Source organism: Meleagris gallopavo, chromosome 10 (genome assembly GCF_905368555.1).
Source record: "Meleagris gallopavo chromosome 10, MGAL_WU_HG_1.1, whole genome shotgun sequence".
NCBI lineage: Eukaryota > Metazoa > Chordata > Aves > Galliformes > Phasianidae > Meleagris > Meleagris gallopavo.
This window is the reverse complement of record NC_139413.1, coordinates 27,021,763-27,046,801: the sequence shown is the minus strand read 5'-3', so window position 1 is coordinate 27,046,801 and position 25,039 is coordinate 27,021,763. Positions and strand designations below refer to the sequence as shown.

Below are 25,039 nucleotides of genomic sequence, written 5' to 3'. Positions count from 1 at the left end.
GTGCTGATTACATCACAGTGCCTTTTGGCTCTGTAAATGCTGGGAGTACGTATCATTCTTGCTGCTGAACTGATGGAGCTATCTGATGGCCTTTGTTTTTTAGGCTGGCATGTATGAAGCAGTTAATGAGGTTTACAAAGTCCTTATTCCTATTCATGAAGCTAACAGAGATGCCAAGAAGCTATCTACTATTCATGGTAAACTCCAAGAAGCATTTAGCAAGATTGTCCACCAGGTAATGATTTGGATTTTCAGCTGCAATGTGAATTGTGGTCAAATAAAAAGTACCTATCAAGGAAAAAAACATTTTAGTAGATTACACAAGAACTGCCAAATGGTGATCTGCAGTAAATGCAAGGATCACTAACTGGAGTTTTCTCTCTGTGTGTATTTGACTTAAGAAACTTAGGAGGATATCGCATATCAAGTTTTATTGTAACTTCAGAATTATCCGAGCGTTAAAAAGTTCCAATCACGTGCCAGTTAATTCTTTCAGATGTTGTTTTAAAATGTATTTTGCATGCTCTGTTTCTGGGAGAACCACTGTTTCTTGCCTTTAGCCTGGTAGGTAATGCTGAGAAATGTTGGGAGTTTTATTTGCCTGTTACAATGTTAGCTAAGTTGTTGAAAGAATCTTTTTAAACTTGGTGCAAAACCCACCAGCAAAGGTGCTGAGGATTTGATGGGAGACTTCACCAGCCTTCACAAAGCCCAGCAGACCTCAGCTAAGCAGGGGATGAGAGCACTTGGCAACTTTCTAGAAGCTTCTAGGAGACACTTGATGGGTGCATGCCTTCATTGCAGGCAGGCGTGGGCAGTATGTGCCAGTGCTACTCTGAGCCCTCACCCCGCCAGCTTTCTGGCTTTGGGCTGCTTGGTACACTGTTGTCTGTTGGTATAGTTACCCTTATGCTGACAGTAGATGTCAATCAGTGCATCAACTTCTTGGGATCCAGCTGGTCTTCAGCAGCCGAGGGCCTGGTTGTTTCCCATGTTCTGGCACTGCCAGGTTTGTGAGGTTAAATGAACCAATAAGGAACAATCACTGGGCGTCATTCTGGGCCAGAGAAGTCTGTTTTGGTTGCATGATGTCTTAAAATCATTGAAACCGTTTCAAGTTTATGCTGCCTTACATTGATGGTCATGTTTTGGCCTTTGGACTTTTTTTTTTGTTTCTGTGACATGCGCTTTTTACTTTTTATTACACAGAGTACTGGCTGGGAGGTAGGTAACTCCGTTTAGTTAGTAAAGAACACTAATAGATTTATCAGATGACTCACGCCAATGCTTGCCCACATGTGCTAGTTGTGGGTATTTCTGTTGCTGTCTGCTGTTAAAACTGAATTCATTAACCAAAGAAATACCAATAAACCGATCGTGGTTGTAGTAGGAAATTCTTCATAAGAAGCTGTAGGTAGTGCATGGATGCTGATGTATTCCACTAATGAGGTTCTTTGGTGAATGAGCAACTGTATCATCACTAGTTTGTTTTTATAATTCGTTTATATTTCTTTTCATCAGCATCAACATCCCCTCATACCATATTTTCACCCCACCCACAGGGGTCGATTTAAGCAATAATGCTCAGAGGTACTGGAATACAAAACTGGTTTATTGCATGTGCAAACTGTGTCTCAGACAATAGGCTCCTTTATTCTGTTCGTTTAAGAACAATCGATTTGTTACGTAGCTTTATCTGGCAGTAAAACAGCTCAGTTGTGTTAACTGGAGTCAGTTTTGCTGCTTCCATTTTTGTAGAGGCTGGTTGTTCCCATTTCTGCAACGATACACCATGAGAACCACATGTTGGCTTAGAAACAAGCATAGCAGTCAGCTTCATCTGATGCTGCACCCAGCACAGAGGGTTGGATCAGTGAGGGCCCAGCCCAGCTGACACAGTTGGTACACGAGTGTCAAGAAGTCACAGCAGAAACTTTGAATATTTCATGAGTGTGGTACTGCATTATTCGCATAGACTTCAGCTGTCCAGTTAGTCTCTGCTTTTCTGTCAATCAGGCGACTCAGTGTGAGCCATCTCACCCCAAGTTTCCAACACAGGAGAGAATTTAAGCCCACACTGCCTGATCTGGGGCCAAGATCAAAGTTTCTTTGACTTGTGTGACAAATAATTTGGGCTGATGGTGTCTCAAAGATGGTTTTTAATTATGGCCTAGCAAGAAGTGAAATTCAGTAGCTTAAAAATAGCCCCTGCTATTGAAGGACTGGCCCTGTCCTTCATTTGCTTGCTCCTGTGAGAAGTCCCAGCAGGTGAGACTTGGAGTACATCACGGGAATGTAAACCATCCACATCCAATAGCCAATGCACGTGAAGGCCTGTGAGCATCTATCTTGATTAGTCTGCCCCTAAATCGACCCCTGAAGAAAATTCTGTCATTGGTTATGGTTCTAACATCACTCAGTCATGTTTTATTGCATGGTAAAAGACACCCATGGTTTATGTTCTCGTCTGTCATCGTGCTCTTTCATTGCCACACTTTTCTGATCTTTGTGCTTTGTAGCTTTCAGATTTGTTGCATGTTTTTTTTTTCCTTTTTTTCCTTGTTTTTAAATACCTCGATTGATGCTCACCTTTTTTTTTTTTTTAATTTTAAAGTTTATTTGCTGCCAATGTGCTGCTTGTTTGTTTTTTGGAATTTCCCTAATTAAATACTTTCTGTTTTCTCCTCTATCGCCCTGGTTGCTGACCCTCCTCCCCACTCTTACTATTGTCTGTTGTGGTAAGTTCCTACTTGTGGAATTTTTTTTTTTTTTTGCTTTCTCCTTCCCTCTTCCCCTCCCCACCCCCTTTTTATTTTTTGTTTTTCTCTGTGGAAATCCCAGTTTCATTTTACCAACAAGCTATGCCAACAGCAGGGTACAACCCTTGTGTCCCAGGAAAAGCAGCATTGCCAACTACAGGCCTGAGTGCCCCAAGTGGCACCGAAGCCTTTGGAGTGGTGAGTTCTTCTGCTCTGCTGTTGGTTTAACAAATGTTCAATCCTTTTTTTTTTTGTGGATTTTTTTTTTTTTAAAAACATACAAAGTGATGTTGCCTCGAATAGCAGCACTCCAGGAACAAAAAAAATTGAAAAATGCATATTGAAAAAGTTGCAATAGTTGGCAATGCTGCAAAGGACGTTGGGTGAAATTGGGCAAGAAAAGAGGGTGCTCTCTTTGGTAGAGATGGTTCGATTTTGCATTCTGCACAGTGTGTATGAAGGAGTCACTTTCCCTCATGCATATTTGGGGCTGGCTCTGCCTGCAGGCAGCTGCAGCTCTGCTGGTGGAGAAAGCAGAGCAGAACTCCAATGTTGGATTCTTTCAGATCTTGTTGGCAAAGCTTTTTGTGTGTATGCGAGAGATAACTCAAACTTGATTCCCAGCAATTTTGAAAGGTATTTACCATGCATAATAACAAATCATGAACCTTCATATGTCATGATGGCTGTTATCTGCTCTGCCGGTTCTGTGATGGCTATTCAGTGTTCACCTTCATTCTCTTCTCCTCCCCAAGACCTATTATTTTTCAAAAAATAATAGGAGATAAAATGCTTTTAATATTTTCTCCCTCGTATCTGCATTTTTAGCTCTTTTCAGAAACAAGACCATGGAGTATTTTTAAGTGACACGTTTCCATTTCGGTACTGTGATTCCAGAGACTTTGATATAAGCTAAATTTCAAGCTAGTGAGGTTTGCAGAGCCGTCTCCTGTTAACTCCAGGCAAGAAACTGAGCTCTCCTCATCCCATGGGGCTCACAGCTATTGAATGTCCCCAGTGGGCAGGGAATAGCCTGTGGGCCTTCGCTCACCCGAGGAGTGTTTCCAGGCTCAGATTGCCAGACATGGCCTCAGACTGGGAAACTGCCTCTACAAACAGGATGGAGGTGTTCCTGCTCCACTCCTCCCGCTGCAGACCCTTTCACTCCAAAGACACTCTTACAAAACCTTGATGGGGGGAACATAAAGGGTTTGGTGCTTCCCTTGCTGGGGAGAGGTCACCCCTCAGCCCATGGCTGATGGCTCCAGGGCTGTATGGTGGAGATGCTCTGTCCCACCTGGGCCAACCAGTGCTCCTTCTCCACGAGGTCCTCATGATAACTGAATGTCAGCAACTGGATTGATAAGGGAAATTCGGTGCAGCTGAACTTCGTGGTGATGGAGTGTGCACTGGGAGCTGGATCTCACCTGGCTTCCCAGCTGCTGGACTTCCCAGTCCCACATGGCTCTTATTTTATGATTTAGTAAATGCTACCAGAACTACTTATTAATTAGTGCTGATAACAGACAGATTTTCTTCCCCTTTCGTTGATATTTTTATGGCAACATAAGCGTACACCAGCTGTAAGAAGTGATGTGTGCAGATGGCTGTGCAGCTCCTACCTTGTAGGAACCAGGTTCTGCAAATGCTTCGTACCCCAAGCCTCACATCCCACAGACAGGGCCAAATCCTGGTCAGTTCTGGTCAGAGCTGGGCACAGCTGAGCTCTACCTTCTGTAGCATGGGGCAGGCAGCAGCCTTCACCCCAAAAACAAGCATTGCCCACTGTCTTCTTCAGGCCAGCACCTCACCATGGCAGTACTTCAGAGCTCTCCTGAGATATCCTTATTTACACTCCTTGCCTTGCATAGATCATGTTCACCGTCATCACAGGAGATCAGTTTTGCCTTAGCAAAAATAAGAAATAAATACCAAATAAGACTCATGTGCAGCAGCCAGGACACCCACAGGTGCTCTCTGGACCCAAACCAGAGCACTGTGCACACGTGTTCTCACGAGAGTAAAGGTGAACATCTCACAGTTTCTTGCTGAAAAGCATTTCTGGTTTGTGCATGCGGAGTGAATTGTTTTAACAAGATTAGAGGTGTGGTTTATTTTTAAAGTGTTTTTCCTCTTTCTGTTAATCAGATTTTCTTCGTTACTTGCCAGCAAAAATCTTTCTGTTTCTCTTCTTTTTGTTGCGTTTCTGGGCCAAATTCACCACTGGCTCAAAAGGAAGCAGGTACATGACACAGAGAATTGCATCTGCTTTCAGCAGGAGTGACTTTGGCCCTCCCTCCATCCTGGCAGTCAGTCCCTAGGAGGCTGTGACACCCCCAGGGCCGTGTGCTGTTCCAGCAGTGCCCGTGTGTGCGTGTGTGAGTGCCCTGGGCATCGACATCAGCCCAACCCTGCAGTTAGCTCAGGGTGGATCGTGGGGCCCTGCAGGGCATCTCCAGGGGTGTTTGTGTGCTGTGCCCTCCCTGCGTGCTGCAGGCTGTCGGCAGCTATGGGCCAGGCCTGAAGCAATACCCAAATGTAGGAACTCACCTTTGTTCCCCAACATCCAACGCCCTCAGGCTCCTCCTGGGGTGGCAGAAGACATTGCAGGGTTGGGCTGATGGTCATCCTTGATCCATATAACCTCACATTAGTTTGTAATTTCATTGTGGTGTCTGCTGCTAAGCGTGTTCATGCTGAGTTCCAGGTGTGTTTTTCTTTCCTTTCTTTCTTTCTGTTTTTTTCTTTGTTCATTTTTAATTTCTTTTTGAGTTTGCGTAACGTCAGGAGCCCTCCTGCAGCCACACTTGGATTGTTCTTGTCCCCACACTGAAATAACCTTTTGTTTCTCCAAACCTAGGATGGAAAGAGGATGTTTGGCACCTACTTCAGGGTCGGTTTCTATGGAACCAAGTTTGGAGACCTGGATGAGCAAGAGTTTGTTTACAAGGAGCCTGCGATAACAAAGTTAGCTGAGATTTCCCATAGGCTCGAGGTGAGGTGATTGCGGCCGCCCTCCAGTTCTCTCTGTGAACTGCAGTTTGTCTGTTTTCCATCTGTCATTCCCAAATCATGAGAGCTGCAGACCTGCTATGATCACTTGAGAATCTGTGGCTTTTCACAGTGCTTTCTCATCAGCTGCCTGGTGCAGTGGGATGACTTGGGCTTGAAAAAAGGCTGAGATGCTTTCAGAATCCAGCTGTTGGAAAGCATTGCTTTTTATTCTCATTTTCTCACCTTTGCATCATGTTCCTCTTCTCCTAGAGACAGCGCCCTTAACAGAAGCTGAATTTCAGAGCCCCCAGAGTGGGTTTCTCAAGTGTCTGAAGTTTGTTTCAGCTGTGAGCAAGCGAAGGCAACTCTAATAAATCTACCTTGGTTTTGGGTGCCAGTGTAAGCACCAGTTTGTTCCTCAGCCCTGGCCCTGCTTAATTGCTGGAATAGATCTGACCTCCTGTTGTTGCTGTCACATGGCACTGAAAGCAGCAGCGTTATCTGAGGTCTGGGCGCACGGAGCTGAGTTCAGACCCATTCATCCAGCCCAGCAGAGCCGCGCTCGGACGCGGCACCTGATTTCCAAGCAGATCCTGCATTGACCCCAGCTTTCAGTTGAGCTCACAGACACACAGCGAGCTCAGAGGTCTGTTCAAAGCCCTGCAGCACGTGTGTGCAGTTGGAAGGCTCCCGAGTTCTCTTGGCTTTCCGGGTGTTAGGCTCATTTGTTTCCTGTTGGCCCTGGAATGCGATTGATTGAATTCTCCTAGGTTCAGCAGATCACATTCAGCCCTGGTGCAGCTGCGCTTGAAGGCATTTGGAGCTTCACCTCCCCTGAATGTGCCTTTGTCTCTCCAACCCCCATCTTTGATGGATGCCTCTGATGTTGTATCTCAGTGTATTTGCTCTTGATTGTAGGGATTTTATGGAGAACGGTTTGGTGAAGATGTGCTTGAAGTGATCAAGGACTCAAACCCTGTGGACAAATGTAAACTAGATCCCAACAAGGTAAGAACACGAGTAGAGAGTCAGCAGTAGAATTGGTCCTGAATGTACATGAACATGGCGGGCCAAATCCTTGTCCTGGATTTCACCAAGTAGGTGATGTTTCCATGAAGAGAGCTAGAGAACGTCTCAGAGAAGAGAGGTGGGGAAAATCTTCCCAGCAAAGGAGTGCAAAATGAGCTGTTTCCTTCCTGTCCTGTGTGATGTGATGTGTCCCGTGTGCTTGGCAGAAGGGAAGGTCGAGAGGTTGAAACACTGCAGACTCAGGCCGCATTTGCCCATCTCTGTAATCTCTATGAAATGCAAGGAAGGAAGGGAGTTTTCCATTCACTGGCCTCTGTAGTTGTTTTTTTTTTTTGGTTTTTTTTTTTGGTTTTTTTTTTGGTTTTTTTTTTGTTTTTTTTTGCAGCTGTAGCATTTTATCATTCTTGTCCTATGTCTTTTAAGCTCCTTTAGGCGTAACAGAAATAATGGGAACGTGGCTAGGAAATTAAGACTCCAGTTTAGAAGAAGGCATTATCTGCAGAGAAAGGGAGGAAACACTTCATGTGAAGAGCTTCAGAGGAGAGGGGCAGAGTGCTGTATCTAGTCCAGAAAGTGCTGAGCAGTCACCAAGCACTCCAGCAACTTCGGTGTGACGTTTCTGAGTAAAGGCAAGGAGCAGTCCTAGTTCTGCAGAGGAGTTAGACCAGGCTATGGCAGTGCAGGGAGTAGAGGTCGTCTCATCTCCGTGCTTACCTGGATTCCTTCCTGCAGGCCTACATCCAGATCACCTATGTGGAGCCTTACTTTGACACGTATGAGATGAAGGACAGAATAACTTACTTTGACAAGAACTACAACCTGCGGCGCTTCATGTACTGCACGCCCTTCACGCTGGATGGCCGAGCTCACGGGGAGCTGCACGAGCAGTTCAAGCGTAAAACCATCCTGACAACGTCCCACGCTTTCCCTTACATCAAAACCAGGATAAACGTCATTCACAAAGAGGAGGTGAGGCCTGCACTTTGCCCAGCAGACATCCCCACGGCTCTCCTTTGAAGTATTGCACAATAAGGGAAGTAGATGTTGCTGAAACACTCGCATGATGTACCTCGGTACGTTTAGTTAAACCCCAGGGCCACACGCAGTCATGGATAGAATTGTAGAACCACTTGGGTTGGAAAAGGTCTCTAAGATCATCCAGCCCAATCCCAGCCCACTGACTGTGTCCCTCAGTGCCACAACCCCACAGCTCTGGAACACCTCCAGGGACAGTGACCACCTCACGCCCCGGGCATTAAGTTCCAATGCTTGTCATCTCTTCATACTGTCACATAATATCTGTGCTGTTGGTGTCCTCTGCCACTTGTCTCCACCCTAACAAGTGTCCTGTGTTCTGGCTGCTTCCTTAGATCATTTTGACACCCATTGAAGTTGCCATAGAGGACATGCAGAAGAAAACACAAGAATTAGCTTTTGCAACTCACCAAGACCCTGCAGACCCAAAGATGCTGCAGATGGTGCTACAGGGATCAGTAGGTACCACAGTGAATCAGGTGAGAACCACTTTCTGAATTGGAGACAGTGGGGTTGTGTATCACTCTGTTCAGGGATGGTTGGCATTGGGCCTTATTTCCAAATTACTGTGGGGTTTTTTACCATTCAGTGTATGGAATATGTTCAAGATCACTGGTGGGTCTAGACCAGCTGCTCTGGGTAACTTTGCAATTTGAGGAAGAGTCCTTAAAACATGGTTAGATCTGGGAAGTGGCTGAGTAGATAGAGATAGCCCTTCTCCCTCATTCCCTGTCCCTTCCTGGCATCTGCAGTCACTTCTGACTGCTTCTCCTTCCCTTATTTAAAGGAAAACATGAGATTTTTATTGCTTCACCTTCGGTTAGCTGGACTGGTGTTTGGAACTAGGATTGTGTCCTGCTGTGGTTTTTGAACAAAGTGGAAAGTGAAGCTAAGAGTGGAGAAACATCGAGGAAAAATTGAGTGAATATGAGTAAACCTCCTCTAAGGAACAAGCTGGGAAAAACACGACTGGAGTGTCAAGTTCTGGGCTGAGTTCACAGTGCTGGCAAGGACTTGGTTCCATCTGCATTGTTTAAACTTAGTTGTCAGTTCTGCAGAGTTTGTCAAGATACATTGTAAGGGAAAACAAATGCAGAATCTGCACACATTCTCACCCCGTTTTTCCAAAAGCGGAGTTTTATTTTTACAAATGCCTGAAAGCCATGCAGCAGTCATGATGTCTGGTGATTGATGCCAGATCTACCAGCTGCAATTCTTCAAGAAGCATGCTGCGAGGAAATAATGTTGCATTTTACACGTGTTTCTATGTGCAAGAAGTTTCTCCAGTGAGTGGATGTGACAGTGCTGAGAAACTTACTTTTTCTCTCTGCTCCTAAAGGGACCATTAGAAGTTGCACAAGTTTTCTTATCTGAAATACCCAACGACCCAAAGCTCTTCAGGCATCATAACAAGCTACGGCTCTGTTTCAAAGACTTCACGAAAAGGTATGGAGTGTTGTCTTCCAGCTGCCAGGTGCCTTTATTACTGCTGCAGCAGGCAGGAGCACCAACACAGGGGCTGTCTGGGAGAGGAGTGCTTGTGTTGTAACCATCTGTCTGGTTTCCATACGCAGCTGTATTCCTCAGCTTCCCACTTGGCTCCCTGTTTCTCTGGTGCTGCTGGTCCATGACTTCCATCAGGTCAAGTGCTGAAGTCATTTGGCTTTGCTGTATATTGGGAAGGAATTAGTGATCACAGCTCAGTCGTGACCAAGCGTTCCCATTTCAGAACACAGCTAGCCACACTGGCACGAATGAACTCACAGGTTGGCAGGGCCAGGAGCTCTGATTTCCTTCTGATGTGAATTTGTCCAAGCCACGTGGAAGTACGCTGGCAGAATTCTCTCAAGGAACTGTACTGGCTGCTGTACTTTCCTCTTGAGTAATGCAAACTGCAGTCTTAAGCCAGTATCTTTTGTAAGCACTGAAGAATTAAAAGAATACGTATTGAAATTCAAGTGTTCAGGGCAAAAAGGTCAGTGGCAATGTAGTTTTTCCGTATATAATAGGTGGTGGTGATGTTAGAGTTCTTTTCATGCCCTTCGTTTACATCACGTCTTTCCCAGTAGAAGAGTTTCAATGAACATCTCATAGGTCTGTCTTCAGCAGTGGGTCTTTAAATCTTGGACTGGAAGTGCTGTGTGGAGATGGGCATTTCATTTCTCTTCAGCAAAGATAAATGTGATTGGAGAGCGAAACAGAAATAAAAACTGAGTTTCCACTCTGGAAGTGGAAACTGGAAACGTGACACCCTCTCCTTTCCCCACGGAGGTCAGCTGCTTTAGCTGAGTCTTTATTCCCCAAAAGATGAGATAGAAAAGGATACCGTGTGTCATCCCAGAAGTAGAGAACGAAAGCTGTTGTGTTATTAAATTAACAAATCTGTCCTTTTTTACGTGCCCAAGTTTCACAGGCTTTTGTTTTCCAGATGTGAGGATGCTCTGCGCAAGAACAAGAGCTTGATCGGCCCGGACCAAAAGGAATATCAGCGGGAGCTGGAGCGGAATTACCACCGCCTAAAGGAAGCCCTGCAGCCTTTGATAAACAGGAAGATCCCACAGTTGTATAAGGCCGTGTTGCCAGTCACGTGCCACAGGTGGATATTTGCTTTTACTTTTTCTGCAGAGATAAGGAGGGTGTAAAGAGGGGGCGTTTGACCTTCTTGTGAAACCTGTTCTTAATGTGAGGCTTCTGGCTGAGTCCGTCCCTTTTCCCCTTCTTTCCTGAGCTCAGAGCACATCCCTTTCCCAGCAGTTCTGGTAGGTGGTGTTTGCTATGGTCCCTTTTGTTCCTCACTTGGCTTAGGAGAACACAGCCCTGGTTCTGAGCTTCTCATGGAAGTGTTGGTCAGAGAAAAAGAGCAATGGGGAAGATAAAGAAGTGTTGCAAAAAGAGAAATAAAAAAGAGTGTGATAGGGATATTCCAAGCAAATCTTTAAGGAGGGCAGGGGGTTTGTGCTGCTTCTCCTGTAGAAAACACTGGAAATTATGTACAGAATCTCTTATCTGAAGAGGCTTCTTATTTGACCCTGAAAAACACAAGCTCATCGTTGTGTTTTCTCTCCCTCAGAGACTCCTTCAGCAGGATGAGCCTTCGCAAAATGGATATCTAAACGAGTTAAAAACCAAAATAAAAAAGCACTTAAAAGTAAGGTTTTGAAAAGAAAGAGCCTTGTTATCAGCGCTGGGAATCAAAGAAGTTTTATTGTGAAATAAAACTTGGACTTCATCCTGGACTTCCCACACACCTCCTCCTCCATCAGAGTGTTCAGTGGCCAAAAAAAAAATCATTTTGAATTGTCAAATGTAGACTTACTTTATCCATGTTTGAGAAAAAAATCAAAGTGGTATCCAGAGTATTGGTGATAAGCTGTAAAGTTACCTGTTTTTTAAGGCATTTTTATGACTCAAAGGTACACTTAACGCATTTACCTTTATTTATAGCATTCTCTAATGTTAAATTTATTTACTTTTAGTTCATATATTTAATTTATATTAGGACCATACGCAAATGCATTTTTGAAGTTTTTAATGTAGTGATGATGGTTATTTTGATGGTACTATTAAATATGTGAATGTTTACACTTTAATTCCCTGTGCTGAATTGGACTTCAGAGCTCACCATCCTTGGGGAAGCGTTTCAGAACAAGGTAAGTCTTTATTAACACTTCTTTTCCAAGCTGTGATTGTTCTACTGTTCCTGCCCTTCCTCCTTTGTGACTGAATACAAACTGATGCTAAGGGAAATAATTCCATCTGTCACCATCAGCAGAATCAAGGCCCGCCTTGTTGGTGCTGCATCTCTCTTGGTAGCAGTGAAGGAGAATTCCAGCACCATCACTGCATACACCAACTAGAAGTCCAACTACAGTAACCTGGTGTCGTGTCAGTGTGCAGTTCAACTTAGCAACTTCCTTCTTCTGGCCCTTTTTCAGTTTAAAAACTAATTTCTGGGGGGGGGGAAAGACAAGAACAAAATGATAAAGTAGCTGAAGTGAGTCACAAGCATACATAGACAGCAGTCGTCGTGTTGTTAATTATGAGATGAAAAGATCTGTTTTAAGGCAGTGATTTTGGTGGTGAACACAGAACTTCAAGGAAACCGATGTCAAAGTTGGAACCAACCCTACAACCTTTGTCTTTTTTCCTCTCTGCACTGAACCAGGTCCCTTGGGAGGCAGGGCTTGTGGTTAACTCCAGCTCGCTCACTCTACATAAACAACTAAATAGGCATACAGAAATATGTATGCGTAGGTGAAAATATTGCTATGCTGATAAGAATAACAAGAAAAAATATATATATGTAACTTTTAGACAGGAGCCCTTAAAGTTGCAAACACAATTATACAATCACCATTTCCTAATTGTATGAGCTTGAAGCCTGAGATGGATTTTCTGTTGGCTTCTGCCATGCACATTCCCAAGGTGCTGGTGGAGTGTCTTTGGGGCCACATTTAATATAGGACAGCAGCCATTGGGCCAAGTTAACTGTTCAGGAAGGGTAGAAAGTAAATGCTTTCTTTGAATAAATCCCAGCAACAACAAAAGACCCTTTTCTATGTATGTCATTATGCCTGTTCCTACAGTTGGGTGAGGAAAAACATAACTTTTATTTTCAGGCTGAAATTCAGCAAACCCCACATTGCAGTCAGGAACAATATATAGCAGGCAAGGTAAGCTTTCAGTTCTATTTTGGTATTCTCTTTAATGTGGATACTCATTTTAGACAATGAAATTATTTGGTATGGTTACAGTGTCTCGTGGCATTTGTAATTCATCTCTGCAGTAATTACCAGGCAGCTGTTCAGCAGGAGGTGAGAGGCTGCAAGTTGAGTCCAGCCCTTACTGCAGTTTCCTATTGGAAGCACAAGTTTCCTTGCTGCATAACTCTAAATCAAGGCCTGCACAAAAAGCAGAGGTCTATCAGAACAGACACACCAATATGACTTTTATGAGTTATCTCAGTGATTATAGTACAGTATAATAAAAGATTGTCAAAGAACAAGGTACTGGAGAATAAGCTAGGTGCAGGGTTCTAGGGCTTTCCTTGTAAGTTAGTTAAGTTATCTTGTATTTGAAAAAGCTTAAACATACCCTAAAAACCAGGGCATACTCATATGTTGTGCATCTTCCCTTGTCTGTCTCTGCAGCAGCACTTCATGTCATTCCTTACATGCAGAAGTGACACTAACACATCTCATGCCATACAGTTTTTAGTTCTCTGCAACTTACAGGATACTGCTTAACCTCGTTAGCATCCAGTATGTGACTTGGGATTGTTTAATCTCTACTACTTTGTGTCAAACATGTCATTTCTTTTCACAACCACCTTATTTCTCTACCCCTTGCCTCCAAACCTTACTTCTAGTCACTAAGTCCTTTCCCAGCAGGGCATGCTATACAAGAACCAGATAACAGCAAGGCATGCTCTTTTTATAAAGCACTCCCTCATCATCTATTTCATTAAGACAAATAATTTCTCAACCTTTTTGTTGGTAATGATGCCCAACCACGTCCCCTCTTTCCTGTCCCAACACAGAAGTCTGATCTAGTCACCTCCAATGCATACCAGATTGTTCTTTTTTTATTTCATATATACATTCTCAACAAAGCATCAAGCCAAATGTTTTCATTTTCCCACCTTCCAGTGAGCTCCAAGTACAAATTAACTGTTATATGTTCACCACTAAACTCCAAATCCACCCAAACAGATATGCATATTAAAGGACTTTCTTCTTAAGAAGTACAAAAGTATTTTAATTACACTACATACTCTCTGTTTCAAAGTATTATTAATCACACCTATTTACACACTTTGCCCATTTAACATCAATGCAACAAGATGTAAATTAGACCACTCAAACATTTCTGTTAAGTTCAATTCTCTTTTTTTTTTAAAGTGAAAACTTTTCTTGTGCTTGGCGATGCACAAAGCAGTATTAGAATTGGGTAAGGAGCATTTTGTCAGTAAACCACATAGATTACTCAAAGACTATATATGAAGTATTACTTCCCAAGTTACAAAAATACACAACTTCTGATGAAACTTGCTAGTTAATATACATTTAGTCCAGAATGTGAATACAAATAACTTTTATTAAAAAAAAGCTAATAATACAAGAGGCATGTCTGAGAACTAGAGCTGTGTTAAAACCCCACTACTGTGTATTGTAGGCATCGTTTAGGAGCTATACAAATTGGTATTTCTAAAAGGTAATATCACTATTCTCCAGCATAAAAGTTACTAGGTGAGTTAAGTAAGTTCTATGTCATGGTTTATGAATTCAAGTTGAGCCACTTACACAGAATGCAGAGAGCAGAAATGTAGGATCCAGTAGCTTCAAAAACAAACGTCTGTTTCTTCCAGGTAGTCCTGATGCAAACCAGACAACAGGTGTATGCGAGTCCTTATTATTTACAGTCGAAATACAGTATCACTCTACAATTTTCTTATAAAACAGTAGGTAAGGAGTTGATGTAGATGCTGACGTGGGAGAAAGAGAATTCAGGAAGTCCTTTTCCTCTGTAACTTTCACTTCAGAATCATCGAAAAGCAACCATTTCCCTTCGTACTCTTTCAGGCTCTGCAGGACATACAAAGCTTTGTTTTCCAGTCCACTGAAAGCAACCCCGTTCTGATCGCCGTGTTCAGTGCTGCACTCCACACTTCCATTAGCAGGGCCAGACTCGGGATTTCTGTTCTCAGTAACTACATTGAGAACCTTCTCGCTGTTTGCTGGTCTGTTGGTGTACAGGTCACAGTCAGACTTGCTCTTCTGTCCCCCAAGAAGTCCGACAGCTTCCATGTTCTTTTTGTTCAGAACTTTACCTGGCTGTGCATTGCCATTGACTCTAAAAGAGACTTCACCGTTGTCGTAGTCTTCAGCAACAGTTCTTGCTTCCTCCTCATTCAGTGGTTCTGGTTTAATTGTTTCGCACATTTGGGCAGTGATGAAGTTTCCCTTGTCTAACTCCAGGCTGTTGAGATCTGTGATTTTGACAGAAGCTGTGTAGTGTCCGCTGCTAATTGTGATGCCACTGTGCATCACCACTGCAAATAACCCATAGGTGTCATTGGTTGGCTTCGTGCTCCATTCTTCCAGCGACAGTTTGAGTGGCGTCAGTAAGGGAGTGTTTATCTTCGATAGTCCACCATAGCAATCAAACCTGCAGAAGAAAAACAAAATTAGACCCCTTGCTGCTTTCAGCACACAGCATGTACAGCTTAAAGTGCCCCAGGCATCGAGTCTGCTTTCTTAAACCAAAGATATACAGCAGAACTGAAGGAGAGAAGCTGCTCGCATTTCTACCTGTTTATCATAAGCATCTGTCCCAGGCAGCCCTGTTCACTGAAGGCATTTTTACAAGTAAGGATATTGTTAAACCTGACAGCTCCATAGCTGTGTATTTTCACTACATAAGAGACGCCCTTTGTGAGAACTATCAGCTACAATAAGCATCCAGTAGTGAAAAGTGAGCTCTTCATTGCTTGGTTATCATCCACGCTTCTGGGATTGTATTTCTTTGCAGACATTGAGCTGCTGATCAGAGAACATTCATTCTAACATCCAAGGGACAGAGAGGGCAAGTTGCTTGGCTTCCTCCCACATGTTTATGGAAAAAGATAATAATAAAAGAATACATTTTTTATTCCTTTCAGGTAAGCTTAAATGTCACTCAAAGACTGAGTTTTTACTATAGTAAATACAAATGACAGTTTTCTAAGGATTATTAAGTTAGTAACTTATTGCCAGGAATCCCTCATTAACTGCCTTACCTTAATCAGCTTCTTTAAACAATTCTACCTGATTTAGTTGGGTAAAGCATCTTGTATTCCACAACTACTGAGCATTTGTTCACAGTTCACAAATACACAATGAGAAAAGTTTTAAGTCCTTTCATTGTAATAAAGAACTTTGAAGAGTTTGGAAAGAAAGTGTTGGAACTTCATCACCTCTTTTGCGTTACTGCATATAACCTGAGCTTATGTGATTTACATATTGCATCAGCCCAACATAATTAACCTCTTTATTTAATGCTGGTGTCCCAGTAGATTCAGTCTTTCTCAGCTGTAAAGATTTTATAGGGAAGAAGAGTGCAGAATGCAGACAAACCAAAACTGAGCTTCTAAAGAGTTATAATTACAGTTATCCAACCTACACTTTACCGTAAGAAAAGATAATCACAGAATTGTAGGGGCTGGGATCTCCAGAGATCATCCAGTCCAACCCCTCTGCAAAGCAGGCCCCCTACAGCAGGCATGATAGCTACTTTTAATCCCAGGAAAACATAGGACATAAATACTGAAGTCACAGGACATTACTTTTGTTTTACAGGGTTTGATCTTGATTCTGCTGTGCTTTTAACTGTTTTGCTGATGTTCACCACCATAACCCCTTGTGCACACAAATGCACGTAGACGTGCACAGATGTGCTTGATCACTCGAGTCTGATCAATTCCAATCCCTCCTCATTTTAGGTGTAGGCTCACCATGAACATTTCACCACACCGAAACAGAGAAGGGTGTATCATCAGAAATAATACAGTGTAAGTCTTCTGAAAGGCAGGAAGAGGTATTCAGAGGAGTCAAAGAACAGGAATCGCTTACAGATGCTCTAGATCAGAAATGCAGATTCACTCGAGCTCACAGGACAATCACTTTAACCTAAAGCATTAGCAAGCAGGCTTTACCTTTCTTCTGGACAAGATCCAGCATCAGAAAAAACTGAAGAGGAGCAAATAAGAGAGAAGATCTTTTCACATTAGCTTTTCACATTAGCTTTTGATCTTCTTAATCAGAATCTGAGACAAGAATGGTGTGCCAAGTGCCCTGCCTCCTCTGGCTCATACACAACAAAAGCAACTTTGCAACTCCACCTTTTGGAGCCATGAATTAGTGGAATTTCTCTCACTGTGTTGATAATTAATGCCTCACATTATCCCAGACCTTGAAGGCCTAAGCCATCTTATTGCAACTATCCTAATCCACAAGACATTGGACAACCCAAATACGGATTCATAATGGTATCAGCATTGCTTTTGCTAATTAGCAAGTGCAACTAGAAAACCTTAGGGTGAGACGTTAGTAAAAGAGAGAAACCAATCAATGAATCACCTGTTAAAGCCTGCTACTCTCACTTCATGGCTCTCTTCTGAGCACAGGTCTGTTTGCAGCCAGCCCCAGTGTTTTCCCTCCCCACCCTCCCCAAACAATTACTCAGCCCCAGGCTAGCACATTTTCACAGTGGCTGCTTTATTGTTAAAGAATCACTTTGCAAACCACCCTCTAGAAAAGGGAGCAAAGCCCTACCAACAGCAAACATTTACATTATCAGCGCTTTCTGTTTCATTTCTTATTTAAAACTCAGCTGTCCTGAAACTCAGTAGAGCACAACTGAGAAGCAGACGAGGTTTTCCAACAGAGAACAGTTATGTGAACATTCTCAGTTTAAGAATGTTAGTTTAAGGCAAGAAGAGTTTGTTACTACTTGTAGGACAGACTACTGCAGTCTCATCTGGGAAAACCAGTATTTGTTACAATAAACATCACCAGTTTACCTAAGCAAACTTGGGCATGCTCCATGAAAGCTTACAATTCCAAATACACTGTAACAGCAGTAACTTCATGTGCTACAGAGGAAGCCAGTGTTTTTATTTACTATCCTTGGCTCTTTCCCACCTGATTTGCAGCTGTGCTTTATTAATCCAAATCAAGATGCTCAGAAATGCCACTGTTTTGTCCAGAGTAAAATGTCCAAGCCAAAAACCAAGAAGCAATCTTCTACAGTTTCAGCTTCATCACTGTCTCCAGGACTGTGTCTGATTGTCCACTCTGACTTCCTTAACCTCTGGCTGCCAGCGCTTGGCTGGAAATGCAGGACATGAGTCAAAGGGCACAGGAAGAAGACCACAAGAGACTGCATACAGGTCTTGGACTTCTGAAGCAAGGATTTGAAGGCTGCCAGGACAGGAGAGGTAAGCAACTCAGCATGCTGCTAGGGAACCTGCAAGCTCCAGGTACTTCTCATAGAAGCACAGCAGCAGATGTAGGAACAAGGTGAAGAGAACAGCCAGGTTTTCTCTCAGATGGGCATCTTGAGTTGTATTTTTTGAATAACCTCATCACACAGCCACTCCATCTGGCATCAAAGGCTACTCGGTAGCAACGTGACACATTCTAACAGGTGCACAACTGAATTGCCTAGTTCTGTTCTGCTTGTTGTGAGAGTGTTACAACACTAAACCACCTACATTCTATGTTACAATCCTGAAATTGTGGGAAGAAAGGGTAGGAGCCCTTATACAGATCAAGTTTTCTTCTACTTTGTCAGAAAGATACTCCTAACCACCGCTACTAATTCCACTTTCAACAAATCATAATAAACCACCCGTTAAAAGTAACTATAAAGTAACTACATTTTCAAGGATTATATGAAGCTATTTCACAGACCACGTTGATGTTGACCTCAGTTAGTAGTACTTGTTCTAAAGCGCCCTGTGGCTAATCAGTGAACTCCTATCTGCTATGTGTCAAGTGCCAAAGGTCCTATACAACTCCAGTACATGATTTCTCTTTCCACAGCACAGTTTAGTAATAGAGTGTATTGGCATACTCACTCTAAGCCACTAGCAGCAAAGCACTTCAAATGAATTGTTATAACTTCAGGCATTTTATCAAATAAAAGGCTGCGCTCTGCTTCTGTGTAATGATGACAGTTCTCGCAGAAGTATTTATCCTCTCCCACAATCCTTTCCACGGATGCAAACTGTGAAATTGCCCACTTCAGAGTCTTCATCTCTGTTTTTGGCTCTGGAGAAACTGAAAGAGAATCATTACATTCACAGAAACGCTATTATTTACATTTCCAAGGAATCCCACCAGAATAAAACCAAAACAAGATGGCATCAAGTTCTGATGTGTTCAAGAACTGCTAACAACATGTAAAGAATCCCCAGTACGTGTGAAACAAAGCGCATTCAGCTCTCCCAGTCATTTCAGGAAAGGATGCAAACACCACTTAGTGGATACTCTTACTTCTAACATACAGGCTTCCCAAAGCTTGCCTTCAGGTTGTGTGTACTGATCCCACTGCTGGTTCTAGAAATAAGGCACGTGTTTGAGACCAGGATTTTATTCCCTACAGCAAGCTTCCAAAATAATCAGGCAGCTCCCTTCCGTCTGTTGCATCTCATCCCCCTGACAGCCTCCCCATTAATGAGGTCACCTCTGCCATCGGTTGCATTTTCCATGTGGACGCTACCAGTGTATTTAACTCAACAGTCCCACAGCAAAATGGGGAAGGCAAAAAGAGTGGGAGCTGCTCCGAATCAAGTCCATGAGGACTACAGGTGATTTATTTAGAATTCAGAACATCACAACGTACTGCAGCCGCACTTACTGCTTATCTTAAAACTAAGTATGGATCACTACCAGCTGTGGAACACACCAGGGGACATTTCCCACAGTGTTAAGGCAACAACAGTCCAGAAGTAATGAAAAATATCAACTCCTGAAGTAAATTTCATTTATTTTAAGAAAAATGCAAATATTTCTTCCACTTCTCCTTCAGTTTAAAGTAATCTTTTATCAGGGAAGGGCAGACCCAGATAAAAAGTAAATACCTGTTTATAAGCAGGAAAACACATACGTAAGGACTGTAAGCTGCCTGTTACCTATCGAGACCTGAGGCAACTTTAATACTGTCTGGATCCACCTACATTATCAGTGCTGTGTTTGCAAAGTCAGAAGTTAATCAGGACAAGAGATAAGAGAACAACCGCTAGTGTTAACCAGCAAAACCAAGAGCAGTATTCCTTGATAAACACGGCACTGTCCTCCCTCTACAGCTATCTGAAGCAGAGACACAAATCCCCCTTTTGATAGTTACTTACTTTCAGAACTTTCTTCAGTTTTAGAAAGTTCATCTTCTTGCACTGGAACACTGATGTCCTGAAAGTCCTCTCTTCTTTCTGTAAAGCACTCGCACTCCAAGCATCGTGTTCTCAGTACTAACTGGCCCTGGAACAATTTCTCCACTAGTTCAAAAACAGCCAACTCTGTACCTAGAGAAAGTATATGCCAGATCACTTACCAACTTGTGTTTTATTCAAAAGATACTAAAAACCTGGCTATTCTTCATGGCAAATCGAGTGTTACAGACACAGTGCCTTAGGGATTCCAAAATGCTGCTTATCATGTGTGGTTTTCACAGTATCAGAGAATCATCATGGAATCACAGGACAGCTGAGCTGGAAGGAACCTTAAAGCCCTACTGCACCCCTTCCCTCAAGAGTTGTGTTCTCTTATTGACACTAAAAAAATCCATACCTGTCAGCCACTTAGCATACATCCTACAATAGGGAGCTACAGAGAGAATACTGCTTGTAAGGACACAAATCCATAGCCTGTAGGATTTCATTTTCTTTTCTCCTTTAAATAACATTCTTTTACATTTTTAATTCCCTTCCTCTTTCTAGAGATGACAGTCATTAATGAGAATATAAACCTGGCAATATTTTTATGTTGAACAGCAATTACACGATGTGAGAAAGAGACCTTTTATAATCTAAGCTAAACAACTCAAGGTATAAAACGTATAAAATGAAAGTTACAAACATGCAAACATAAATTCATAAAAATATTTTTCAATTCCTGAAAATGTAACTCCATGCTTAGAGAGCTCTGCTTGCAATGCAATCTGAAGATTGACTTCCAGTGCATAGTAATTTCCTAACCATACTAATTTTAAGCCCATTCACTTGTTCACCAACCTTCCTTTTTTGGTTCTTTTTCAGTTCCTTTTTCATTATGGCTTTCCACAGGAGATGTTGGTTCGTGACCATCTTCTTTAATATCGTTACCATTTTCACACTTGGCAGTTGACTCTTCAAGCTCACAGTCATCGTACTCTTTCACTGGGTCTTTGGATCCCAAATTTGTGGTTAACTTCCCCAGACTATAAAATTTGGACAGAATACTTGGCTGTTTGCATGAGGATTTTAACCAGTTTAATTTAAGTCGTGACTTCTTCTGTGTTGGCTTTGCGCTCTCGTTCTCGGCGGAACACTTGGCAATGGCATCGGTTTGATTCTCTAGCTTTTCTCCCGTTGCCTTCCTCTTTGACCTGGTTTGTCTTTGATTTTCTTCTGCTGCAATTTGTTCTTTCGATACTTTGGACTTTTTCTTTGCGTTGCCACCTTCAGCATCGCTTTTTCTTTTCCCATTTCCTTTGGGCAGCTTATCTTCAGCTATCTCTCCCACATGGCTACTTGGTGTGTTCTCCTCCTCCTCGGCAGAGTGGCCAGTTCCATTGCTCTCGGAACTTTGATTAATTTTTTCCTCCACTTTAGCTTTGGGCTCTTCCAAGGGCAGTTTATTCAGTTCTTCCTTCTTCAGTAGCTGACATGTTTCTTGAATATTACCAAGGATGCACTGCAGAACTTCCTGGGCATCGTGCTGCAAGTAGCCTTCGTACATAGGGTTGAGTTCTCTATTAAAGGTAAATAAGCACTAAAGATGAGCTGATCTTTACTAGAAAACGTAGCCAGAGACTTAAATTAGGAAAGCTTAGCTATAAAAGCAGAGGGGGATCCTCTCTGCACCTGAAGAGAAGCCCCTTCTGTCACAAATACCCACAGGGAGGCAGTTACAGCCTTACACAGAGGGCATTTAAACACGCATTCAGTTGCAATCCAGCAGTGGTACTTCTCAAGTCAATGAGAATGCTTAAATACTTCAGAGGAAGTACTGCTTAAAATCTACTGCTGGGTTTCAATTCTATTCCTACAAAATCTAAACTTACTTCCAAACTTATGATACTGTAGAGGCAGCAATAATCACAAACCTCCCCCTTTGAAATGTAGGAGAACTTCCTTTGTATAATCACATAACAATGTCCCAAATCTACAATTATCTAATCCCTTCCCCCCCGCGTTCTCTACTGCTGTATTGTACAGTTATAATGATGCCAAAACTTTAGGTGAAGATTTGGCGTTTGTTTAAGATAATTTGTACCTAAGGGTGTTCAGCAGCCTTCGTGGCTGAGTAGCAAGTTCATCAGTGTATTTCTCTGGGTTTAAAAGAAAGCTGGCTTGAAGCTGTTCAACAGAAAGAATCAACGAGTGCAAACTGCAGATCAGTTCATAACTTGCCAGTGGATCTTCTTTACAATTTCCCTGCAATAAGAATGAAGACACGTGCATCTTTGTCTGTAACAAGCAGTTAAGACAAGTAGCCCCCACTTAGTTATCCAACAAACACTTGACAGATTTCTTTTTTCCCCACAATGGGAAACAGGTGAGTTTAGATCAATACATCGCTCTTTTGACAGCAGAAACATGAAAGCCACAGTATGAACTTTAAAAGCCTGAACTATTTTTGCCCGCAGACATAAGGTATAGTAAGTTTAACAGAAACTAAACCAGTTCAGCTTGTGCTTACAGGTTTACAGATGCTTTGAACACACGTTCAAAACTACTCAATCCTATTTTTACTTGAAATAGTACAGAAAACAACACTGCCCAACTTCTTAAGAGCAGAAGAAAACAGTTCCGTTTTGAGAACCTTCCTGGCACACAGCCTCACCTGCACTGTTACAAGGAAATGAAGGTGTATGGAGATGTATTACCTTTTCTGCTTTTAGCTCTCCTTCATCCTTCAACGATTCTTTCTTCTTTGAAATGATATTATATAAATGCTTGATTCCCGTTTTAAAACCAGGACAAAAATATAATACCTAAAAGCAACAGTGGAAAACAAGACAACAATTGGTAAACCCAGTTATTCAACGTTACATCTCCATGCTTAGGGGACCCAGCCAGATCTGTATCTCCCAATGATGGAACAGTGCATGGGATTACTCATGGCAGGGAGGTGGCCCAAGTATGTAAACTGACAGATGACTCAATCACAGCAATCTATGATGCACACACTTCCTGTGGTATCACTTTTCTTCCCCTCGCTGTAATTAGATTCCCTTTGTACAACATCCGCACATCTCCTCTATAATGTCAGACTAGGAAACCCATCCACTTGCACTAAAGCAGAACAGTGTGATTCTTTTGAGGCCCCTGAATGTGATCTTACCTGAAGAACGCTGTTAAGGTAGCAGGTGTTGCCAAGATTATTCAAGCCCACAAAAGGCAACATGTTGTCCTTCTTCTCACAACTGACAAGCGAGGGAGGCTGTGCTGCAGGAACAACCTGGTCACTGTCAAACAGAGAAAACAAAGCATAAGAGATCTGCCTGGCATGCACACACAACTCTCCTAGCCTCTACCACGTAGGTCACGGAAGATAAGGACACAGCTTACAGAATTAATGATTAACACCCAGACGAAAACTGCCACAGTGTTTCTGAGTCTCCTTGGGGCTCCTCTAGCAACCTGCAGACAGCCTGACAGGCTTACAGGAACACGTACTTAACTACTGCATGCACTTCCAATGCCTGCCCTGCAAAATAGCCCACCAGCCTGACCGAACGACTCAGCTAAGATCTCTTTCAACTACTTTTGTACACTCTTCATTCATTCCTAAAACAGCATCAAGAAAAAGCATCCACTATTTATTTCCTATTGCTCCAAATCCACAACGCTTCATTACTGGACGCATACCAAGAGGACAAACAGCTGAATAACCGAACCAACGACCCTCTGCTATCACAACAGAGCCGGGCTTTAAAGCCTTCACCACCATACCTCGCTATAATCGGGCCATTTCTCCTCTCCCCGGTGGAACTTCCCCCCGGCTGTGCTGAACACAGCCGACAGGTGCTGAGGGCCGGGAAGCCCGCTGTGTGGCAGCAGGGACTGCCGCTTCCAGCCACGCCGGGAGCAGCCCGAAGGCCCAATAGCCTTTCACTAAGACCACGAGCTGCATTTTAACACGCTTTAACTAACTCGGCACGACCGCCCGATCGAAAGAAGAGAACTTTCTTTCAGCACCACAACTTTGTGCCAACGGAACGCTCGCGGCACCGCAACCTCGGCCGGGAAAGAGGGAAACGGCAGCAGGCACAGAGCGGGATCCCAACGGGCAGCACCCGCACCCCTACGTACATCTCTGCGCCGCGGAGCTCCGCGCACTTCTGCTCATTCTCCGGCGGCTCGGTGAAATCCAGCGCTCTCTTCGCCTCTTTCTTCTGGAAAAGCTTCAGCGACAGCCGGTTCTTCCTGGAGGGGCTGCCCCGCGGCGGCGCGCTGCCGTCGCTCGGGAGCACCCCCGGCATCTCCGGGCGGGCGGCGGCGGCGGGCGGCGTGGGGCGGCCACCTGCCACACACACACACACACACACGGCGTCACCGCCGCCTCGCCCGGCCCTGGCTGCCTCCTCGCCCCTCCGCCCGCCGCCCGCTTCCTCCCCGCCGCCCTCGTGGCCCCACCGCCCCGCAGGCCGCCGGGCCGGGCCCTCCCGACGCCCGGCCGGCACGGACCGGCGAGCCGCGGCCGCTCTCCTCACCGCTACATGGTGCCTCCGCCCGGGGGCCGCCGCCGGTTGCTATGGAGACCGCACGGGGCGGCCCGGCGCCGCTCGCTCCGCCACGGGAAACTTGGCGCGTTTTCCGCGCCGCCAGGACCCGCACCCGCAGCCCTCCTCGCGCCCAAGCGCCCGCGGCCGCCTGTCTCAAACGCCGGAGCGGAAGCCGGAGACGTCGCCCGCCGGGATCGAAGAGCCATGGTGGCCGGCGGCGGCCCGCCTCCCGGCGGCTCGCGCGAGTGGAGAGAAGCCACGGCGCGGGTCCGATCGGCGGCACCGACGCCGCCCGTCCACCGCTTCCGTCAGGCAGCGCGGCGGGCAGCCCGCGGGGTCCTACCCGTGCGCGCGCGGGCGCCGCTAACGGCGCGGCCAAGGGCCCGGGGCTCGCGAGGGGGAGGGGCAGGAAGCGGGCGGGCCGAACCACTGCGCAGAGATAACCCCCCCCTACGTGGCGGTGGATTGGTTCTGGCCTAGTCCCGCCTCTTTCCGCCTCCGCCAATCACAGCGGGCGGCGCGCGACCCCTCGCGGCGCCGTTCGAACGGCGCTGAGTAACGGCCGCTGCGGGGCGGGGCGGGGCGATCTGCCCTCAGCGCTCCGTCGCACCGCGCCGCTGGGGGTCGGCATCCGCTCCGCTTCCACAAGCGTGCAGGAGTAGCAGCGTCGGCCTCGGTGATTTTTTCGCATACAAACTAGCAGTCCCACAAGCTTTGTTTCCTTCTCGGAAATATGAGCTGGCTGCATTGTT

General features: G+C 44.4%; 2 protein-coding genes across 17 annotated transcripts in view; one reads left to right on the top strand and one right to left on the bottom strand.

Moving 5' to 3' along the window:
- DOCK7 (dedicator of cytokinesis 7) overlaps positions 1-11,407 on the top strand; it is an 89,351-nt gene extending 77,944 nt beyond the window's left edge. For 5 of the 14 annotated variants that reach the window (XM_085232218.1, XM_085232210.1, XM_085232205.1 and 2 more), the window contains 9 exons: positions 104-235; positions 1,210-1,224; positions 5,629-5,754; positions 6,672-6,761; positions 7,515-7,751; positions 8,153-8,296; positions 9,157-9,263; positions 10,246-10,413; positions 10,888-11,407. In XM_085232218.1, the coding sequence (XP_085088344.1) occupies positions 104-235; positions 1,210-1,224; positions 5,629-5,754; positions 6,672-6,761; positions 7,515-7,751; positions 8,153-8,296; positions 9,157-9,263; positions 10,246-10,413; positions 10,888-10,930 (1,062 nt within the window). In that variant the 3' untranslated portion in view covers positions 10,931-11,407. Of the gene's footprint in view, positions 1-103; positions 236-1,209; positions 1,225-2,743; positions 4,039-5,619; positions 5,755-6,671; positions 6,762-7,514; positions 7,752-8,152; positions 8,297-9,156; positions 9,264-10,245; positions 10,414-10,887 lie in introns of those variants that run through there. The other 9 variants (XM_085232212.1, XM_085232207.1, XM_085232204.1 and 6 more) reach the window with 4 other exon arrangements.
- A 1,095-nt stretch (positions 11,408-12,502) lies between these two features.
- On the bottom strand, positions 12,503-24,652 carry USP1 (ubiquitin specific peptidase 1). 3 transcript variants are annotated; one of them, XR_014885351.1, is made up of 10 exons: positions 24,276-24,652; positions 23,875-24,085; positions 22,904-23,027; positions 22,446-22,553; positions 21,833-21,993; positions 20,590-21,308; positions 19,711-19,881; positions 18,436-18,637; positions 14,120-14,984; positions 12,503-12,718 (listed from the first exon to the last, which is right to left on the bottom strand). XR_014885351.1 is itself a non-coding variant. In XM_085232219.1 (9 exons), the coding sequence occupies exons 2-9, from the start codon at positions 24,042-24,044 to the stop codon at positions 14,252-14,254; spliced, it is 2,388 nt and encodes a 795-aa protein (XP_085088345.1). In that variant the 5' UTR covers positions 24,045-24,085; positions 24,276-24,652; the 3' UTR covers positions 12,503-14,251. The 3 variants fall into 3 exon arrangements, 2 of the variants coding, with proteins under 2 accessions (XP_085088345.1, XP_085088346.1); XM_085232219.1 differs by having other exon boundaries at positions 12,503-14,984; XM_085232220.1 differs by lacking the exon at positions 23,875-24,085 and having other exon boundaries at positions 12,503-14,984; positions 24,276-24,650.
- Positions 24,653-25,039: the final 387 nt, after the last annotated feature.